The sequence below is a fragment of the Castor canadensis genome, chromosome 5 (assembly GCF_047511655.1).
Source record: "Castor canadensis chromosome 5, mCasCan1.hap1v2, whole genome shotgun sequence".
NCBI lineage: Eukaryota > Metazoa > Chordata > Mammalia > Rodentia > Castoridae > Castor > Castor canadensis.
The window spans coordinates 181905569-181924259 of NC_133390.1; the positions used below are offsets into that span (position 1 = coordinate 181905569).

Sequence of the window (18691 nt, forward strand, 5' to 3'; positions counted from 1 at the left end):
TGCACTGATCCATATATAGACTTGGAAGTTTTTGTTTTTTGTTTTTGAGACAGGGTCTCACTATGTATGCCCAGCTAGCCTCAATCTCTCAATCCTCTTGCCTCAGCCTCCCAAGTTCTGGGATTACAGGTGTGAACCAACATGTCTGACTTGACTTGGGGAGATCTGATAGCTTAACAATACTGAAGCCAGGCAATGGTGGTTCACACCTGTAATCCTAGCTCCTTGGAAGTTTGAGATCCGGAAGATCACAGTCCAAGCCCAGCTTGGGTAAATAGTTCATGAGATCACCCATCTCCTAAATAAATAAATAAATAAATAAACAACAAAACAGAGCAAAATGGACTGGAGGTGTGGCTCAAGCAGTAGAATGCCTGCTTTGCGTGTATGAGGCCCTGAGCTCAAACCTCAGTCCCACCAAAAAATGCATATGTATATTGCGTCTCCTATCCGGTGAACTTAGCATGTTCCTCTATTTATAACTTCTTTAATTTCTGCTTATTATCATTTTCTGAAGTTTTAGGAAGGATTTACTTTCGTATAACAGGATAAATTATGGAGAATCAGGGCAGGGTGGTAGGGAGCAGGGAGGAGAGAGAAATAATTCCTGTTCCCCACATAGGAAATGGGAGCAAAGATTCCCTTCTTTAATTTCTTTGAGCAATATAATTTTTTTGTGGTACTGGGGTTTGAACTCAGGGCCTACACCTTGATCCACTCCACTAGCCCTTTTTTGTGATGGGTTACTTCGAGATAGAGTCTGGTGAACTACTTGCCCAGGCAGGCCTCCTGATCTCTACTTCCTGAGAAGCTAAGATTACAGATGTGAGCCACTGAGCCCAGCTTTGAGCAATGTTTTGTAGTTCTGTTTAGAGATCTTCTGTAGTCTTTTTTTGGCTGTACTGGGATTTGAACTCAGGACTTACTGCTTGCCAGGCATGTGCTCTGCCAACCAGGTCTTGTTTTTTGTTTTGGTTTTTTTATGCTTACTACTAGATATTTGATGCCCTATAAATGGACCTTTACATTTGTTTGTGGTTCGTATGTAGAAGTACAACAGACTTTTGTACATTGACTATATTCAACATCTTTGATAATCTTTGGTAAATTCACACATTAAATTTAATGGTTTTTAAGTTTCTCTTGGATTTTCTATATGCATAATCATGTCATCAGCAAACAACGACAGCTTATTCATTTCTGTCTTTCTTCCTTTAGTTTTTTATTTTTCTTTTCTCTTTTTTATTTTCCTTAAGGTAGTGTCTTACGGAGTCTTTGCTCCCATTTCTTGCATGGGGAACAGGAAGTTTCTCTCTCTCCCCCCTCCCCACATATTGTCCATACTTTATGCTGCTAAAATTAATCCTTGCTAAAACTTAAAAAATAGATAGTGTCTCACCATGTAGCCCAAACTGACCTCCTACATCAGCCTCCAGAGTGCTGGGATTGCAAAAGTGCGCCACCATCCTGGGCCTTTTAGTTTCCTTCTACTGCCTTGTTGTACTGCTTTGGATGAGGAATCTGTCCAGGTGGTGCCTAGTTCAAGATTTCAGAAGATGATGGCCCTCAGAGTCCCACCCCCACACACAAACTGCCGGGACCAGGGCCTCCAGCCAACGCGCATACAGTGGTGATGTGGGAAGCACACTACAAAGGCACCTCATCTTATGATGGGGCTACACCCTTGTAAGTACAAAGCCTACAAAGTGCGCCTAACCAGATGAAGTCATGGCTAAGCAGCTCCACGCGGCGGAGTGTGGTTGTTTACCCCTGGGATTCTGCAAATCACTAGTCCAGCCATCACGTCGGCGTCTGCTTGTGTCACTGTTAATCATGATGCTATGTTTGTAGATAGCATTTTTTATCTCAGTTCATTTACTTTTTTGTGGTGTTGGGGAGCAAAGATACCTTTGATTTTTGAAGACACCTTTTTACTAGATTAAGGTCGTTTCTACTCCAGGTTTGCCGGGAATTTTTGTGATGAGTGCTGCTGAATTTTTTGGAGAGTATTTTCTCTGTCTGTTGAAGTGATCATAGGGCTTTTCTCCCTTATTCTGCTAATGTGGTGAAGTATACAGGCTGATTATGAATGCTCAGTTGACCTCAAGTTCCTGAAATGTGTGTGCTTGTCTGCTTATGGTTCTTCTCGATCACTGGATGTCACCTGCTGATGTTCACTTTAATAGTTGTGCCAAGTGCAAGGCCCACCTAGTGCCCTCCTTTCTGTGAGGTCTGGTCAGGTTTGGGATCACACAGTCTGGGGAGAGCTGCCTCTCCTGGTCTCTGTAGGGTCTGTTAATGATGGCATTCCTTATTGCATTGATGTTCCAGGAATTCACTAGTGAAGACCCTCTGTGGGAAGGTTTTTAAGTCATAATTCAATTCCCTTGGTAAACCACAGGACTGCCAATTCTTCTTTTCCAGTCTGATTCTATGTTGGTAAACTGTTTCCAAGGAATTTCCAGCTCCCAACACACAGATGCGCAGGCGTAAGGTTATTTATATACTCTTATTGCCTTTCCAACATCTGTAGGACCTGTAGTAATGCTCTCTCTATAGCTGTCACGGTAAATGGGATTTTCCTCTCTTTGTACTGATCACTTTTGGTAATGTATCAGTTTTATCAATCTTTTCAATACACCAGCCTTGAGCATTCATTGTTTGGTGCCCTTTTCATGTGCCTGCTTTCTGTTTCACTGATAATTGTTCTTCATCTCCCTCCTGCTACTTTCTTTGGATGGTTTGTTTATTTGTTTTGCGACAGTCTTGCAAAATAGTCCAGGCCGGCCTCGAACTCCTAACCCTCCTGTCTCAACCTCCTGAGTGTTGGGATTACAAGCTTGCGATGCCTGGCTTACCTGGCTTATTTGTTGGGATGGGCGTCTCACTAACTAACTTTTTTTTGGTGGCAGGGGGCTTGGGATGGCCTTAAACTGTGATCCTTCCAATCTCCTCCTTCTGGGTGGTATTACAGGTATAAGCCACCTTGCCTGACCTTTTTCTCACTTCTTGATGTAGAAATTTATAACATTCCTTCTTTTCTGTTGTTTTTATTTATTTCTTTTTTTTCTTGGCAGCACTGGGGTTTGAACTCAGGACCTTATACTTGCTAGGCGGATGCTCTACCACTTGGGCCACTCCACCAGCCCTTTTTTGTGTTGGGCATTTTTGAGCTAGGGCCTCAAGGTCTACTTGCCCTGGCTGGGTTCAAACTGTGACCCTCCTGATCTCTGTCTCCTGAGTAGCTGGGATTACAGGCGTGAATGCCCGGCATAAATGCCGTTCCAGATGTGGTCTGAAGTTTTGATGTGGTATATTTTCAATATCATTCAGTTCAAAACATTTTATAATTTCCATGGGACTTGCTCTGGCCCATGGCCTACAGATACATGCTGCTGCGTTTAGAAGCATGTGGGGACACTGTGCTGTCTACCTGTGGCTGACTTCTGCCCTCAGTTTGCTATGGTCAAGGAACTCTGTGCACATGGCCTCGATTCTTTGATATTTGCTGCCTTAAGACTCTGGCTGGTTTGTTTCGGTAAATCTGCTGTGCTCGGACTATTCTGCACCTGGGAGTCGTGTTGTTAAATTTGCCAATTGTACCACTACAGGCCAACTGTGTGTGAATATGGATACAAGACTAAACCTTGAAAACTGTTTGAATCTCTGCTACCCTTGCAGAGAGCTTGCTTGCTGTTGCATCGATCGCTGAGAGTGCCACCAATCCTGTCATAGCTATAGACTTCTCTACTTCCTCCCGGTTCTGCCACCTTTCGTTCTATAGTCACAGATTGAGCTATTGCTAGAAGTACGCCAATAGTCCCAAATGAATCTGTAGAACTGGAGTAAATCTTGTGGCCTTCAGAAGGAACTAAGCTTTTATCACTGAAATTCTATTTTCAAGAAAGATTAAGATAGAACCAGGTGCTGGTGGCTCACGCCTGTAATTGTAGGCACTTGGGAGGACTGCAGTCCAGGCTGGTCTGGACAAAAATTGAGACTGTATCTCCAAAATAACCAGAGCAACAAGGGCCTGAGGTGTGGCTAGAGCGCCTGCCTAGCAAGCAGAAGGTCCTGATTTCAAATCCCAGTACCACCAATAAATAAATAACAAAGACCTACATGTTGGATGGCTGCACAGTTTGGGGGGAATGTTAGATGTACGAATGAAATCAGACAGACCTGACCTCCACTCTAAGCATCCCTCCCCATGAACTCCCCACAACTGCTTTTCTTTCCGTTCTCTGCAAACTCAATGGACTCATCTTGCCTCATGTGCCTAGGGTTGGACAAACAATCTTGGAGATGTGACGGCGAACAGAAAGAAAAGAAATACACTCAGACAAACACCGGAGTCTCAGAAGGGGTGACCTGCACGGATGGGTTTCAACCCATGCACACATCCTGAGTCTTCTGCTACCATCCCTGAAGCCTCCCTAAGAACCCAGCTTCTCCATCTCCAGCTCTTGTCCACAGCCACAGAGACTTGAGCAATGGGGGCAGGTGCAGTGACCGCAGTGAGGCAGGGTGGGACTGTCCAACGGCTGGGGATGCACCTTTTCCCCAGGCATCTGCCCACCTCTTAGATGGTGCAACTGGTTATTCCAGAACCCTGCCAAGCCCACCTACTGTTTGGCAAAAGGTGAGCCCTGCCCTGGGTTCCTGGACCCCACTATGTCCACAGCCACCTGCTCTGAAAAAGTGTGTTGACTCTTGAGCCCAGCATGTCCCATCAAGACAGACAAGAGCAGACACAGTTGTTCTTTCTGAAAAACAGCACAGTGTCTGGGAATTCGGCATCATTTGGAGGGACGCACACATGCTGGGTATCCTCTGATACCAAGGTTGGGCTTGGTCCTCTGATCTCTCTAGAAACTAACCAGGTCAGAGCTGTTTGGTTTCAATTCCCATGGATGGTGGCATGTCTTTCTGCCCCTACAGGCCTCAAGTCAGCAACCCCAAACAATCTCCACCACCTGGAAGCTGGAGGTGTACCTGTCACCTGCATCTGGCAGCCTGTGCAAGATTCCAGACATGACCATGTTAGGGCACACACACCCTTTCCCACCTGGCTGAGATCCTCCGTCCCCCATCTGCTTCCACACTTGAAAGATCTTGCATTGGGCAGGCTTCAAGAGTGGCCACCTGGAGCTGAACACAGGAGCCACAGTGTTCTGCCAGGCAAATAAAACCATGTGGCCCAGCAGGTGACAGAAGGCAGCCGCAGAGGTCTGTCCTTTCTGCAAACCCTGGTGAGCAGTGGAGAGTCTGTCCTTCTGTCCCCATCTTCGTTCGTTGTTGGCTCCTTAGCTGACTTCAGAGCAGAGTTGTCAGTGCCCAAGATCAAGTTGCCCGCAACTTGACACCCTAGGCTGGGCGAGGACATCCAGGCATTGGAGAGGGATAATGGCTGTAAAGGTTCAGGAAGAAGGCTCTGACCACCCAGAGTCAAGTCCAGAGAGGACCGCCTAGCCCAGCGTCCAGGTCATAAGAAGCATCAATCTAGAACCAGGACAGACGAGTTACAAACCGCTGGATGCTTGAAAATTGGGTAAGACTTTTACTGCTAATATGCTTTGTCACCTCAAACTCACCTGGTCCCCATCCAGCCTCTACAAAGACAACTGGTCACCGGTCACCTGGAAAGGAAGGCTGTCATTAATTCCCAGCCAACAGACGCGCAGAAGAAAAGGCATTAACAGAACACCAGCACGCCAAAAGCTATGATTAGAGAGCCCCTCGTAGGAAGAGCACCTAAGTAACTTTAAAATCTGAGATGTGTGGTTCTGCTCTTCCCAAAGAACTCTTCCTTCTTCAGGGAAGGCGGCGACACCTGTGGTTTTGGGGACTGGAAGGAGTCTCTGTCATGTCTTTTTCAGACCAGGAAGGGGATGTGGACTCTGAGTCTGCGATGTCTGAGTCTGTGATGGTCAGAAACACAGTGACCCTGCATGGACAGAACCCACTAGAGATGACAATCACTCTCAGTTTTAGGAACTGGTGGGGTTTTTTTGTTTGGTTTGATTTGGTGGCACTGGGGTTTGAACTCAGGGCCTCACACTTGCTAGGCAGGCACTTAATCACTTGAGCTACTCTGCCAGTCCTTTTTTGTGATACACTTTTTTCAAGACAGGGTTCTTGCAAACTATTTGCCTGGGCTGTCTTCAAACTGTGATCCTCCTGACCTGCCTCCTGAGTAGTTAGACTTACAGATGTTAGCCACCGGCACCTGGTGTAACTTGTGTTTTTAATATACTTCTGAATGAATCAAATGTCTTTATGTTAGGGAAAAAAAATCCCTGCAAACATGATCAGAGAAACTGTTTAATTCTTAAAAATTTTTTGAGGTAGCCCAGACTGGTCTTGAACTTGTGAGCTTAAGTTGTCCTCTTACCTCGGCTTCCTGCATACCTTACAGAAATATTTTAAATACAAATCAATTCCACTTCATATATGTTGCTGTGGAGTGAAGCAATCACTAGCAAATGACTTTGCTGACCTAGAATGCTGAGTTCAAGTATGGAGAAGGGGCCTTAGGGAAGAGGGTACTGAGGCCCAAGCTGAAGCTGCTTCCAAGCTTGTCAGGACCCAGCGAACACAGGGATTCATGGGCACCACGTCCACTGGGACTTGCTCACTAGACAATCAGTGTGGTCCCTTGCAGCATTGGTTCCAGGCTCCCCCGCATGTGGCTGGCGGTCCTCAAGTCTTACCTGGGCTCAGGGAGGCAGCACCAGCTCCTTGGGTGTGGTCTGGAGAGTCACAGAGACATCCTGGGGCTCTGAGTGGAAGGAGGGTGGAGGGGTGTCTGCTGTCGTGTCCTCCATGAGTGATTCAGACCCTGGGGACACAGGAAACCAGTCTCACCCACATGAACGAATGGCAGGTGGCGGGCTTCGAAGAGTTTCAGAAGCACTGTCAGTCTTCCTGCAGTGTGCAGCTGGCTGGGAGAGGAAGCAGGGTGTGGTTGAGGCAGGCTTTGGGGGACTTTTATCAGCTGGCCAATCCTGAACAGCACGCGACTCATCTGGGATCAGGGTCTCTCTCTCTTCAGGAGCAAAATGAGTTCAGCAGATTTCAATACAGAAAACTGAAGAATTCGACCACCGGGCCTTCCATGCTGATCTTCTGAGGAGAATTTCACAACGACCAACCGATAGTCCACCAAATGTCCTTTGGCAAGAAACTGTTTAAAATCCGGTACCAATCCAGAATCAAGGTAAAGTCCTGAGTTTTTTATTTAAACACCATAAGGGTGTGTGTGTGTGTGTGTGTGTGTGTGTTGCTGGGATAGAACCCAGAGCCTTGCACGTGCTAGGCAAGCACTCCAACACTTGAGCTATGCTCCCAGCCCTTTTGTTTTTATTTTGTTTTTGAGGTAGGGCCTTGCCACTACCTGAGCCCAGGATGGCCTCAAACTTGCAGCCCTGCCTCCACTTCCCAAGTAGCTAGGATTACAGGTGTACTCCACCATGCCAGGCTAGAAAATACCCTTTAAGGCAAAATGGGATCAAACTGCTGTTATTCTCCACAGAATATGTCTCCTGGACCTTCATCCCAGCTGCGGCCACAGGAGTGGGGTGAAGACTGTCCCCACCCTGGGGCTTTGATGGTTCCAGTGCCAACTTCGCCAGGCCCTCTGGGAGGATGTGGAGAAACTTTGGATCCTCCCAAAGAGAGGCACTGCCACAGTGGAGAACCAGAGACTCATCCATCAAGGATCTGACAGCACTCAAGGATGATACTTTTTGCATTCTAGGGTCACCACAGATGGTGAAAGGGTCATGTAACATCTCATGATGTCACAGACCCCAGTGCCTGAGGTCAGCTGGTCTGTGTCTGCTTGGTGAGTGAATCAAGGATACTGCTGTGCTCTTATGCGCTCTCTTTCCAGGGCCCACGACAGCCACAGAGGCATTAAGAACCCCGACAGATCAAGGCACACCCACAAGTAAAACCACAAGGTCCAAGCTACAAACGATACTTTTATGGTTTCTATTCAGTGGACAATAACTATACACAGGTAAGTTGTCAGCCTACTGGTGAAAGATTAACAAAAGTAAGAGAATCGAGTTAAACTGAGTCAAAATGGGAAATGGAAAAAAGGCCTCTTCTGGGGAAATCAGTTACAAGACTGATGATCCAGTGAAGAAACCACCATCTGTTGATGGTGGTTCTATCAGAGAACAAGGAAGTTAATCCAGCTTTTCTAGACTATTACAGACCATCCAGAAAAGATCTTTGAGATCTTTGCACTGTTCTACACTGCACACTTTCCAAACAATGTTTCTTACCATTTAAAAACCTACATCTACGATCCCATTTTTGCGCAAAATTGTCAGGACTAGACCACTTTAACTATTTGGACTGCAGCCCCAACACATGGGACAATGCCATGTGTCCTGCACCACAAAACGGCTGCCAAACACCACATCGAGGAACTGTACTGGGACGCTGTCCTTCAGGGACTCTAAAAGAAGTCTCAGCCCTGGGCAATGCTCTCCGGAGCAATGCACGTGTAGGTTAAAGTCAGGACACAAAGCCAAGCCCAGACACAGTGGCCAGGGCCCAAGCCCTGCTGCTCAAGGGCAACCCGCCTCCCTGGGCAGCTCTCGGAGCTCACCTGAGCTGAGGCAAGCGTCCCTGTCCCTCGGCTCCCCAGCAAAGGGAAGGTGGAAAGCAGCAGCCAAAGGAGACTGCACCACACAGCAGCCCCAGAACCAGGTAAGGCTCTGGGGATGGAGCTGGGGCGGGGCGGAGCTGGACTGGAAACGGGCGTGGCTGATAATGGGCGTGGCCGACTGGAGATGGGCGGGGCGGGACTGGAGGTGGGCGTGGCCGGACTGGAGAGGGGCGGGGCGGGACTGGAGTGGGCGGGGCGAGGGCTTCCGGAGCAGGCTGTCCCGCCCCCCCCGAACTGGCCCCGCCCAGCAGCGAGCTGCAGAGTCGCGGAGGCCGAGCGCTGCCGGCCAGATGCTGCTGCTCTGTGTGTCCGGCCGGACAGACTTCACTCCGCTGCCCAGTCCGGCTCCTGACCCGCGCAGGTGCACGTGAGCGCGGCACCCCTATCCTGCAGCACCCGCAGAACCCGCCACCACCCTGTCACCCCACGCCGGCGCGGGCCGCCACTGACGTCTGTGTGGGCCCCGTCAGGGCTGGGGCTCCTGACACACGGAGGTAGAACACCGGGTTTTGGAAATTGAGCGTTTATTTCTGGATACTTCTCTCCTCTTTAGATCATGCTCAGAGACAGGCGCGCGTCATTTAGGAGGTGAGAAAGTTACGTTTTCGTTTTCATATAACCTATTGCCCTACAAGTGCCACGGTCTCTACGGGTTCTCCTTGCACTGCACAAAGCCAAAGCCAGACAATTCACAGCGCTTTTTTTTCCAGACAGGGTCGCACTATGTGTAGCCCTAGGCTGGCTTTGAACTCGTGATCTTCCTGTCTCAGCCTTCCCAGTGCCGGGATTACAAACACTATAAAGCCTGGCATGATTCTGCCAACTATTTAACCTATTTGTAGGGAATAAAAGGGCATATTCATATGAAAAAAGTGAAAGTTTAGAATATTAAAAACAAGAGGTTAAAACATCGTAGAAAGAACAAAATACCAAAACCCTGCACCACAAAACAGCTGCCAAACACCACTTGTGACTCCTCCTGGAATTAGTCATTGAGGGAATGAAAGCAGAAGGAGATGGGACCTTGCTTCCCAGCCCTGGCTCCCTCTCCAAATGCAGAGAGGTACATGCAGAGGAAGGGATTGCTGCCCTACGTCGCCTTCAAGACCCATGAAATACAGGGCATTCCAGAGAAAGATCTGAAAAGTAAAATGCACTGTGCAAGGCCCCATTCTGGGCAGCTGCCACCCTGGCGTAGCCACTGCACCACCTGTGTGGAGGAGGGGGAGGGATTAGGACTCTGCTCTGCTGCCAGAACTAGGGGTACCCAGGAAGCAAGACAGAAGTAGGTCTATCTCTCTCTGAGTCCCTTGTGGTCAGACCCACCAGCGCCACACGCTCTGCTGCACATGGTGAAATTGGCATTTGGGGTTGGCCGTGCTAACCCCATCTGGTGTGTGTTTTGGGCACAAACTGACTGAAGGCTTTTTGGACAGAACCCATGCCAAGGTAAAGCTGCCAGACACAGCAATGACAGGCGAAAGCACAATTTCTCTTCATTCCAAAATCATTCTTCATGACAAATAACACCTGGAGCATCAGGGAAGGAAGTAAGTGTTGTCACCACAGCCCTGCCCTGAAAGAGTTTGCACTTCGCGGGGCAAATATGAAGGAAGTGTTGTCACCACAGCCCTGCCCTGAAAGAGTTTGCACTTCGCGGGGCAAATATGAATGGCAGACACATAGAAAGCAAGGATGGTGTCCAGACCCTGTGGTATGAAAGGCCATCACAGTGGAGAAGGCATAGGAGGTCACCACCACTGTCCCCTCCCACAGTCCCATGTTACCCATCCCAGAATTCTCCTGTTCTTGTGCATTCCAGGTACCCTAAATCCTCTGAAACCACCTCTATGAACTGTCCTTGGCACCTGGATCTTAACAAATCCAACAACTTCTGCCTACAAGCACATTTTTGCACTTGAGACATTGTTTGTCATACTTCTTTGCCCCTACTGTGTTCACTGTTCTGCACATGCTAAACATCGTAACTGTATAAGTGGCACTGTCCCCATTCCTCAGATGTAGGAAACAAGGCCTAAAGATGCTTTGTAATGCATGCCTGATGCCAAAGCCCACTGTCTTTGAAACACATCCTAAATCGACTGGCAACGGCCCTTCCCTGAGAGCTGGGAAATAAAGAGAAGAAGCGTTGTTTTTCACCTTTAGTCTTTATTAACCATGAGCGATCTGCAAAGTCCTCAAACCAGTACAAAATCTCAACAGATGCTGTAGTGCTCATGAAAACAAAACTGCAAAAATACTGTTTTTAGAAAAACAGAGTAAAAATTAAAACAAAGACACATCCCAATATCAAAGGCTACTGGCAACTCCTGTCATTTGGTGGCATATGGGACAAGTCACCACCATGCCATCCTGTTCTGGGACCCCCTGGTACAGGGCACCCTCACAAACTCAGTACCTCCAGGTTGCCCCATCCTCCCCCAGGGAGAGAAACAGGACCAGACTTAGGCTCTCTCACATCCACACTGAGCACCAGCTAAACAGGAAGTGCCAGAGCCAAGTCTGCGCCCAGCAGTCACGTGCCTCCTCGGGCACTGCACAGGCAGCTGCCACAGTCTGCATGTGCACCGTGACCAGGGAAGCTGCTTGTCTTGGAGCTGGCACTGTGTGCTTCGAGCTCTGCAAAAGCTAAAGCATCCCTTCTTGCAGGGAAAGGCAGCCTGGAGAGCCGGCCAAACCATAGCGGCTATACATTTGGCTGCATCTGGGTGGGTCTGGCATGTAGATTTCAGCTGGGACACTTAGGTTTAAATGAACCATCCAACTCCTTTCTAAAAACTCACACGTGACCAGCAAGAACAAAGCAAGCTCCGGCATCCCTGGGTCAGTGTGCTTGCAGACGGTGTTCCTCCACACGTCTCCCATACAGAATGAATCTCTGGCCAGCAGAGGGAGCCCACGCCCATACCTCGACACAAAGACACTCTTGTCCTGCACCGGGCCTGCGGTAGGCTCTAAGGGGCTGGAGGTCTCAAGTTTGTTAATTACTTGTTGTGCACTTTTAAATTCACGGAGTTTTAGATTAGGTGCCTCGAATTTGAGTACGAAACATTCCAGCGAGCACTGGACGTTCCCTCCTGCTGCCGGACCACACACACAGCCTTCGTCTCACTCTGTAAAGTAGTGTGATGGTCCCAAAGGACTGGAGAGGCCAGTCCAGGCTGTGTCTAGCCTCAACACATCCCAAAAGGCCTTGGGGGAGTTGGAAGGCATCTTCTACCTACAGCCGGCCTGCCTGACAGACAGATTTACACTCCCATCCTGCATGGCATCTGAGACTCGTGACCGAGTAATTGAAAGCAAAGCAGGGTAGAGCGACACAACAGGTTGCACTTACGAGACAGTGAGTGGGCACCTTTGGGCAGGTACTCGAACAGCAGGGAGCCTTCATCCCCAAGCATGTCGGCCTTGAGGGACAGCAGGCTGTTCTTACTCATGAGTGCTGCACGCAGGTTGGCCACTGCGGTAGCCTGGTGCAGAGCCTCGTCCTTCTCAGGGGTGAGTGGTGGACCCAGGTAGCTGGCTTCTCCTCCCAGGAGACCCTCATCAACGTGTGCATAGAGCTCGGCCCTCTCCCCTCGGCTGTCCGAGCCGCTGGCCTCTGTGACAGTCAGGTCTGCATCTGGGGATGGGGGAGATACATTAGTAAACACAATCATTTCAAGACCCTCCAAGTGGGAAATGCAGCCAATTTAGGAGGAGGAGGGCAATGAGCATCCTACATCCCAGCTGCTTGCCTCATGACATCCAATCCAGCCCCATGGGCCAGGCCACCTGCCCAGAGTACCCTGTCTTGCCCATCCCACCAGCCCAGGTCTCCAAAAAATCACACTCTACTCAGAGATCTAGTGGAGGGCCACCCACCCTGGATCAAGGGCTGAAGATGTGGCCCAGGCTTGGCTCTTGGGGCTGCAGACTTTCAGTGACCTACCAGAACATTAGAGCTACAACTATAAAACCCTTAGAAGAAAAACTACATGGTGTGAGCTTTAGTAATGGGTTCTTAAAGAGGTACAAGCAGCAAAGTAGATAAATCGGGCTCATGAGTATTAAAACCTTCTATGCTTTAGAGGATGCACTCAGACAGTGAAAAGACAACCCACAGAAGGGGAAGAAATATCTGCAATTATATATCTGAAAAGAGATTGATCCAGATTGTATACAACTCTTATAACTCAATACTAAAAATACAAATAAAATGGTCTGAGTGAACAGTGTATCTAAAGACAGACAGATAGCTTATAAGCAAGCACATGAGAAGACACCCAACATCCCTAGTGCGAATAAAAACCACATGAGAGGACCAGAGGTATGGCTAATCAATAAAGAGCCTGCTTTGCAAGCACAAAGATTTGAGTTCAAATCCCAGTCCCACTGGGAAAAAAATGAAAAGCCCACAACTCAGAAAACAACAGGTGCTGATGAGGATGTGGAGAGCCTGAACCCTCTTGCGTGACCGTAAGGTGTGACCTGGGCAGCCACTGTGGAAGGGTTAGCAGTTTCTCAAAGGTGACCCACCTAAGGTACTATGTTAGAGTTGCCAAAGGGAGCAAGACAGCTGGCCATTGGGGAATACATTACCCTTATGATGAGATGCACAAATAAGAAACAGTCACGTATGTGGATGTCTGGGCCCAAACCTGCTCCCCAGCATCTAATGTCCCTGCCCTGGCAAGGACACAGACATTCACTTTAATGAGAGGTGTGGCACCCCTCACAGGCAGGTGCCAGGATTTTCTCCTGAGTGCAGAGAAGGTAAATACCAGTGCACTATCTGCCCAGGACCTCCTAGGCCACAGCCAGCATTCTGAAAGAAGGATTTTAGCTGGGCACTGGTGGCTCACGCCTGTAATCTTAGCTACTTGGAAGGCAGAGACCAGGAGGGTCTCAGCTTGAAGCCAGCCTGGGCAAACAGTTCAAAAGACCCTATCTTGAAAATACCCAACACATCTAGGAATGGGGGGGAGAGGGGCATAAAGAAGAATGATGATGAAAGGGGTGAATTCGACTACGATGTATTGTAAGTACTTTTATAAATGTAATAATGCACCCCCAGTACAATAATAATATGATAATAAAAAAAGAAAATACCCAAAACAAAAAAGAGCTGTGAGATGGCTCAAATGGTAAGCATGAGGCCCTGAGTTCAAACCCCAGTAGCTCCAAAAAAAATAAAGAGAGAGAGAGAAAGAGTGAAGGGAGGGAGGAAAGGAGGAAGGAAAGGAAGGAAGGAAGAAGAAAAGAGGGGTTTTAGAGTAATGATGGCAAAAGGAAATTTCAAAGCAGATTGGGATTGAAGTCAACTCATCCATGTGTAGAGTTGAGTGCTCTGTAAGATCACAGAACACATTTTTGTAATTGTTATGAAAAAGCTAAGACCCTTCAGATATTGAAGGGGGATTGCGACTGAACTTAAATGCATTTGGATGAAGCACCTAGCTTCAGGTGGGCGCAGGTAGTGGGTCTTCCACAGCACAATCCTGGCTGCCATTCTGAGCAGTAGAGCAGAAGCCACAGATCTGATTTGGACGGCCACTCCTAGCACAGGCCTGCAGCCCTGTGTCTTTTAGCCAGTGTGACAAGAAGTGCCCTATTCTCCCCAAAACACAGTCCTGAGACAAGCAGGACACTTCTCACAAGGACCGTCAAGACCTATCTGTGATCACGGTAAGAGTCGACCCCAGCACACGAAAATCTTCCCTGAGCTGCTGGAGTTTGATCTCCGTTAACACATGGTGAGGCCAAGTGCTTCACTAATCATCCAATGCTTTGCCTCTGAGCAGTCGTGGTGATAAGCTTAGACTTGGTGACATCAGAGAAAAAACTTTAATGGTAATGTTTAAAAAAAAAAAGTTGAGCTGGGCCTAGTGGTCCACACTTGTAATCCCAGTCCTCAGTAGCTGAGGCAGCGGGATGGTGAGTTTAAGGCCAGCCTTGGCTACATAGCAAGACCCTGTTTCAAAAACAAACAGACAAGCCAGGCACCGGTGACTCACACTTGTAATCCTAACTACTTGGGAGGCTGAGATGAAGAGGTTAACGGTTTGAGGTCAGCCAGGCAAATAAGTTCATTAGACCCTCCCCTCTGTCTCCAAAATAAGCAGAGTGAAATGGACTGGAGATGTGGCTCGAGTGATAGTCCGTTTTGCAAGCTTGAAGTTCTGAGTTCAAACCCCAATCCCACCATAAATAAATAAATAGGGAAACAAACAAATACATAAATAACATGCTCAGTGCTGGACAGGGTGAGAAGACAGTTTTGTGTGTGCATTCTTGACTATCCCGAGTCCTGATGGATTCTTCCACAGCTCCATCACCCCATGGACTCTTCCTGCACACAGACACCGTCTGCAGGGTTCCAAGTCCCCACTGCCTACTGCAGAAAAGTCCTGGGGAGGACCGAGGTTAGCCTCAGAGGCACCCCACCCACAGGCTCAGTTCTCTCTGGAAAGGAAGATTGTGGAATAAACGCCACATTGAGGAGGTCAGAGAGCCGAAGAAACAACCTGTGCTCAATCAGCACCGAATGTCCCTCCCTGGTGAGCACCTCACCGGATGTGGGATGCAAAGATCCTAGCCGATCAGTTCCCTGTCTAAAAGCCGGCCGCCTGCACGTGGTAATTCGTAAAGTTCTGTCCGCCTGCTCCAGCTCACACTCGCGCTCACACACGTGCACACGAGAGCTCACGCACTGTTCCATCCTGCCACACTTCTCATGTGGTTAATGCCCCTCTCTTCCCGGAATGCGGGGGGAGATTTCTTTTCTTTGCTCTCATAAAAATGGCCCTCTGGAGCCCCAGCCCAGCCTGCTCTAAGCACAGAAAGCCTTTGGAGCTGCTCTGATCAGGATCACTAGGAGTTTTTCCTCTACTACGCCCAATTTTAAGCTGGTATTTGTATGTGGCGTGCTGTCGGCTTGAGGGTTTACTTTTTGATATGACTGTCCAATTGTTTTGATGTCTTTTTGCCAAAACAAAACAAAGTAAAAACAACAACAAAAAAAAACAAAGTGTGTGTCTTATGCATTGAATTATTACCTAACTAACCATATATCTAGTCTGGCCGCTGTGTTTGTGGGTTCCACATCTGCAGATTCAACAAACCAATGTTTGAAAGAAAAAAATCTGGGTGCAGGCTGGTGGAGTGGCTGAGGTAGTAGAACACCTGTCCAGCAAGTGTAAAGCCCTGAGTTCAAACCCCAGTGCCACCACAAAAAAATAAACAAACAAAAGTAAAGCATATGGAAGGGTATGGACAGGTTATGTGCACACCCCAAACCATTTTACATGAGGGACTTGAGCATTTTGCTACCCCCGGGGTTTTCTAGAACCAATGCCTCTTAGAAACTGAGGGACATATGTAATTTATGTAATATATAAAATTAAGGAGAATTTCTTTTGTGTGTGTGTGTTGCTGGTGAGGGACCCGAGGCCTTACAAATGACAAGCAAGAGCTGGGAGAATTTCTTAAATGATTTGAAAGCTTTTTGACAATTATAACTGAGGAACTATATATATATATATATATATATATATATATATATATTTTTTTTTTTTTTTTTTTTTTTTGGTGGGACTGGGGTTCAAACTCAGGGCCAAAGCAGGAGTTCTACCACTTGACCCACACCTCCACACCTCCAGTCCACTTTTCTCTGGTTATTTTTGGAGATGGGATCTCACGAACTATTTATCGCAAGCTGGCCTTGAACCGTGATCCTCCCGATCTCAGCCTCCCAAGTAGCTAGGATTATGGGTGTAAGCTACTGGTGCCTGGCTAGGAAGCTTGATTTTAACTTGAATAGTGAAACATGACACTGTAGTAATAAATAAGTTTTAAAACACATAAAGAAGGCGAAATTTTAGACAAAGTTTGTCTGTAAGCATTTTTCCACATAATTACATTTCTTGAACTTCATGTCATGCGGGTTGTGTGATGTAGTGAAAGTTGGTGTACAAACCACCTCCTGAAACCTGGACTGAAGTTGTGTAACATTAACTAACAAGTGTAAGCACACTGATGTCTAATTAAAATGACAAGGCTGCTGAAGCATTTGGAATGAAGTGTGCTGTACACCACTTACTTTGAAATGCACTGAAAAATGAGATGGGTTTTTGGGTAGCAGATGGATAAATATTTAATAAAGCAAATAAAACAAAATGTTAACAACTGGGATACAGCCACAGATGTATTCATTATGTCATTTTTTTTCAGCTTTTCTCTCAGTGTGAATGTTTTCTCAATACGAATTAAGGGTAAAAATGACAAATTATTCCAATTGTACACTTGAAATCTGCAGTTTACTATATGTATATTATGCTTCAAAAAATAGAAAAAAGGAACAGTAATTTTCACCAAAAGGCCCCATGTGTTAAGCTGACAATGCCCAAAAAGACACCTTGGCCTGAGCTCCAGGCTTATGACCATATCATCTTACAAAGAAATGGACTCTGCAGAAAGAATTAAGTCAGGGCTATGAGGTGGGCAGTTTGTCCCAGATTTTCCCTGTGGGTCCTAAATGGAGCCATAGGTTCTCATGAGTGGAAGGAGGAAGCAGGAGATTTGAAGCAGTGAGGGTGGACACAGGGTCAGGAGTGATGTGGACCACCTGCCAAAGGACATGGTAGCCTGGCAAAGCTGGAAGAGGCAAGAAGGCAGGGAGCCAGGCCTCTGACCATTGTGGACTCCTGAGACCTGCAGGTGACCACGCCATGAAGTGTGGTGACGTGTTGCAGCAATACTATCACTCCTTGCCGGGAGACGGCCTTGTGGCCACCCACAGCCTGTTGGAAAGGCTGGGCCTGGCAGCCAGACCATGGGGGTTGCATTCACACCTCAGCAGCCCATGCTCATGGGAAGGAGCAGACTGACCAGGAGAGCAAAGCCTGCGACCAAGAGAACATTTAGCCACTCACTGGTTTGCAAGTTCAACCTTGGCACAGTCTCCAGCAGGACAGAGTTCAAGCTGGGGCTGGTTGGCTGTGGGGGAATTGGCCCCAGGATGCACACAGGGTGTTGGTCACCTCACGAGCTGAACGATTAGCAGTTTTACAGTTTTCTGGTGAGTCTGTCACACTTGAGTTTAAAAAATGTTTCTTTCCTCTTTCTTTTCTTTTTTTTTTTTTTTTTTGGTGTGGTGTTGAGATTGAACTCAGGGCTTTGCACACACTAGGCAAGTGCTGTGTCACTGAGCTGCACCCCAGCCCTAAAAAAGTGTTTGAAGAAAGCAGTGACGTGAAAGTTTTCAGATGATACTTAAAATTACACCCCTTCAAAAATCTCCATTTAAATGTAAGTTTACAAACAATGATGTCCAAGTTGTATATATCTATATTGTAATCTGAATTATTAGATTGTGGAAATTCCCTGAAGTACTGGGGATTGAACCCAAGGCCTTGTGCATACCAGGCAAGGGCTCTGCCACTGAGCTACAAACCCAACCCCTGTATTTTATTTTTTTTCAGTACTAGGGTTTGAAGTCAGGGCCTACACCTTAAGCCACTCTGCCAGCCCTTTTTTGTGATGGGTTTTTTTCGACATAGGGTCTCGAGAATTATTTGCCTGGGTTGGCTTTGAACCATGATCTTCCTGAGTACCAGAGTAACTAGGATTTTAAGTGTGAGCCACCAGTGCCCAGCTGTGTATTTGTTTTTGATGTAGGGTCTCCATAACTTTGCCCAAACTGACCTTGAACTTTTAATCATTCTGTCTCCACTTCCTGAGTAGCTGGGATTTACATGGAGGCATGTGCCTCCATGCCTGTCTGATTGTGGAAAATGTTGAAGACAGGAAATTTATCAGCCCGAACATTTCAATGTAACTAAGTTATTTTCTCTGAGGATGTGTTGTGGAGTGTAAAGCATCACGGGCCACCCTGGGCCAGGCTCGCCAGGCTCCAGCATCAGTGCAACCCACACTCGGGTACTGAAGTGCAGTCTATGAATGCCAGGTGACAGTAAGAGAGCAAAACTGCCCAAGTTCACATCAAAA

The 18691-nt window shown here is 47.5% G+C and overlaps 1 protein-coding gene across 4 annotated transcripts in view; it reads right to left on the minus strand.

The window, feature by feature from the left end:
- The window catches only part of Zbtb46 (zinc finger and BTB domain containing 46), a 65525-nt gene that overhangs the window by 11333 nt on the left and 35501 nt on the right, over positions 1–18691 (minus strand). For all 4 annotated transcript variants that reach the window (XM_074075164.1, XM_020161034.2, XM_074075163.1 and 1 more), the window contains one exon: positions 12042–12326. In XM_074075164.1, coding sequence (XP_073931265.1) covers positions 12042–12326 — 285 coding nt within the window. The remainder of the gene's footprint in view (positions 1–12041; positions 12327–18691) is intronic.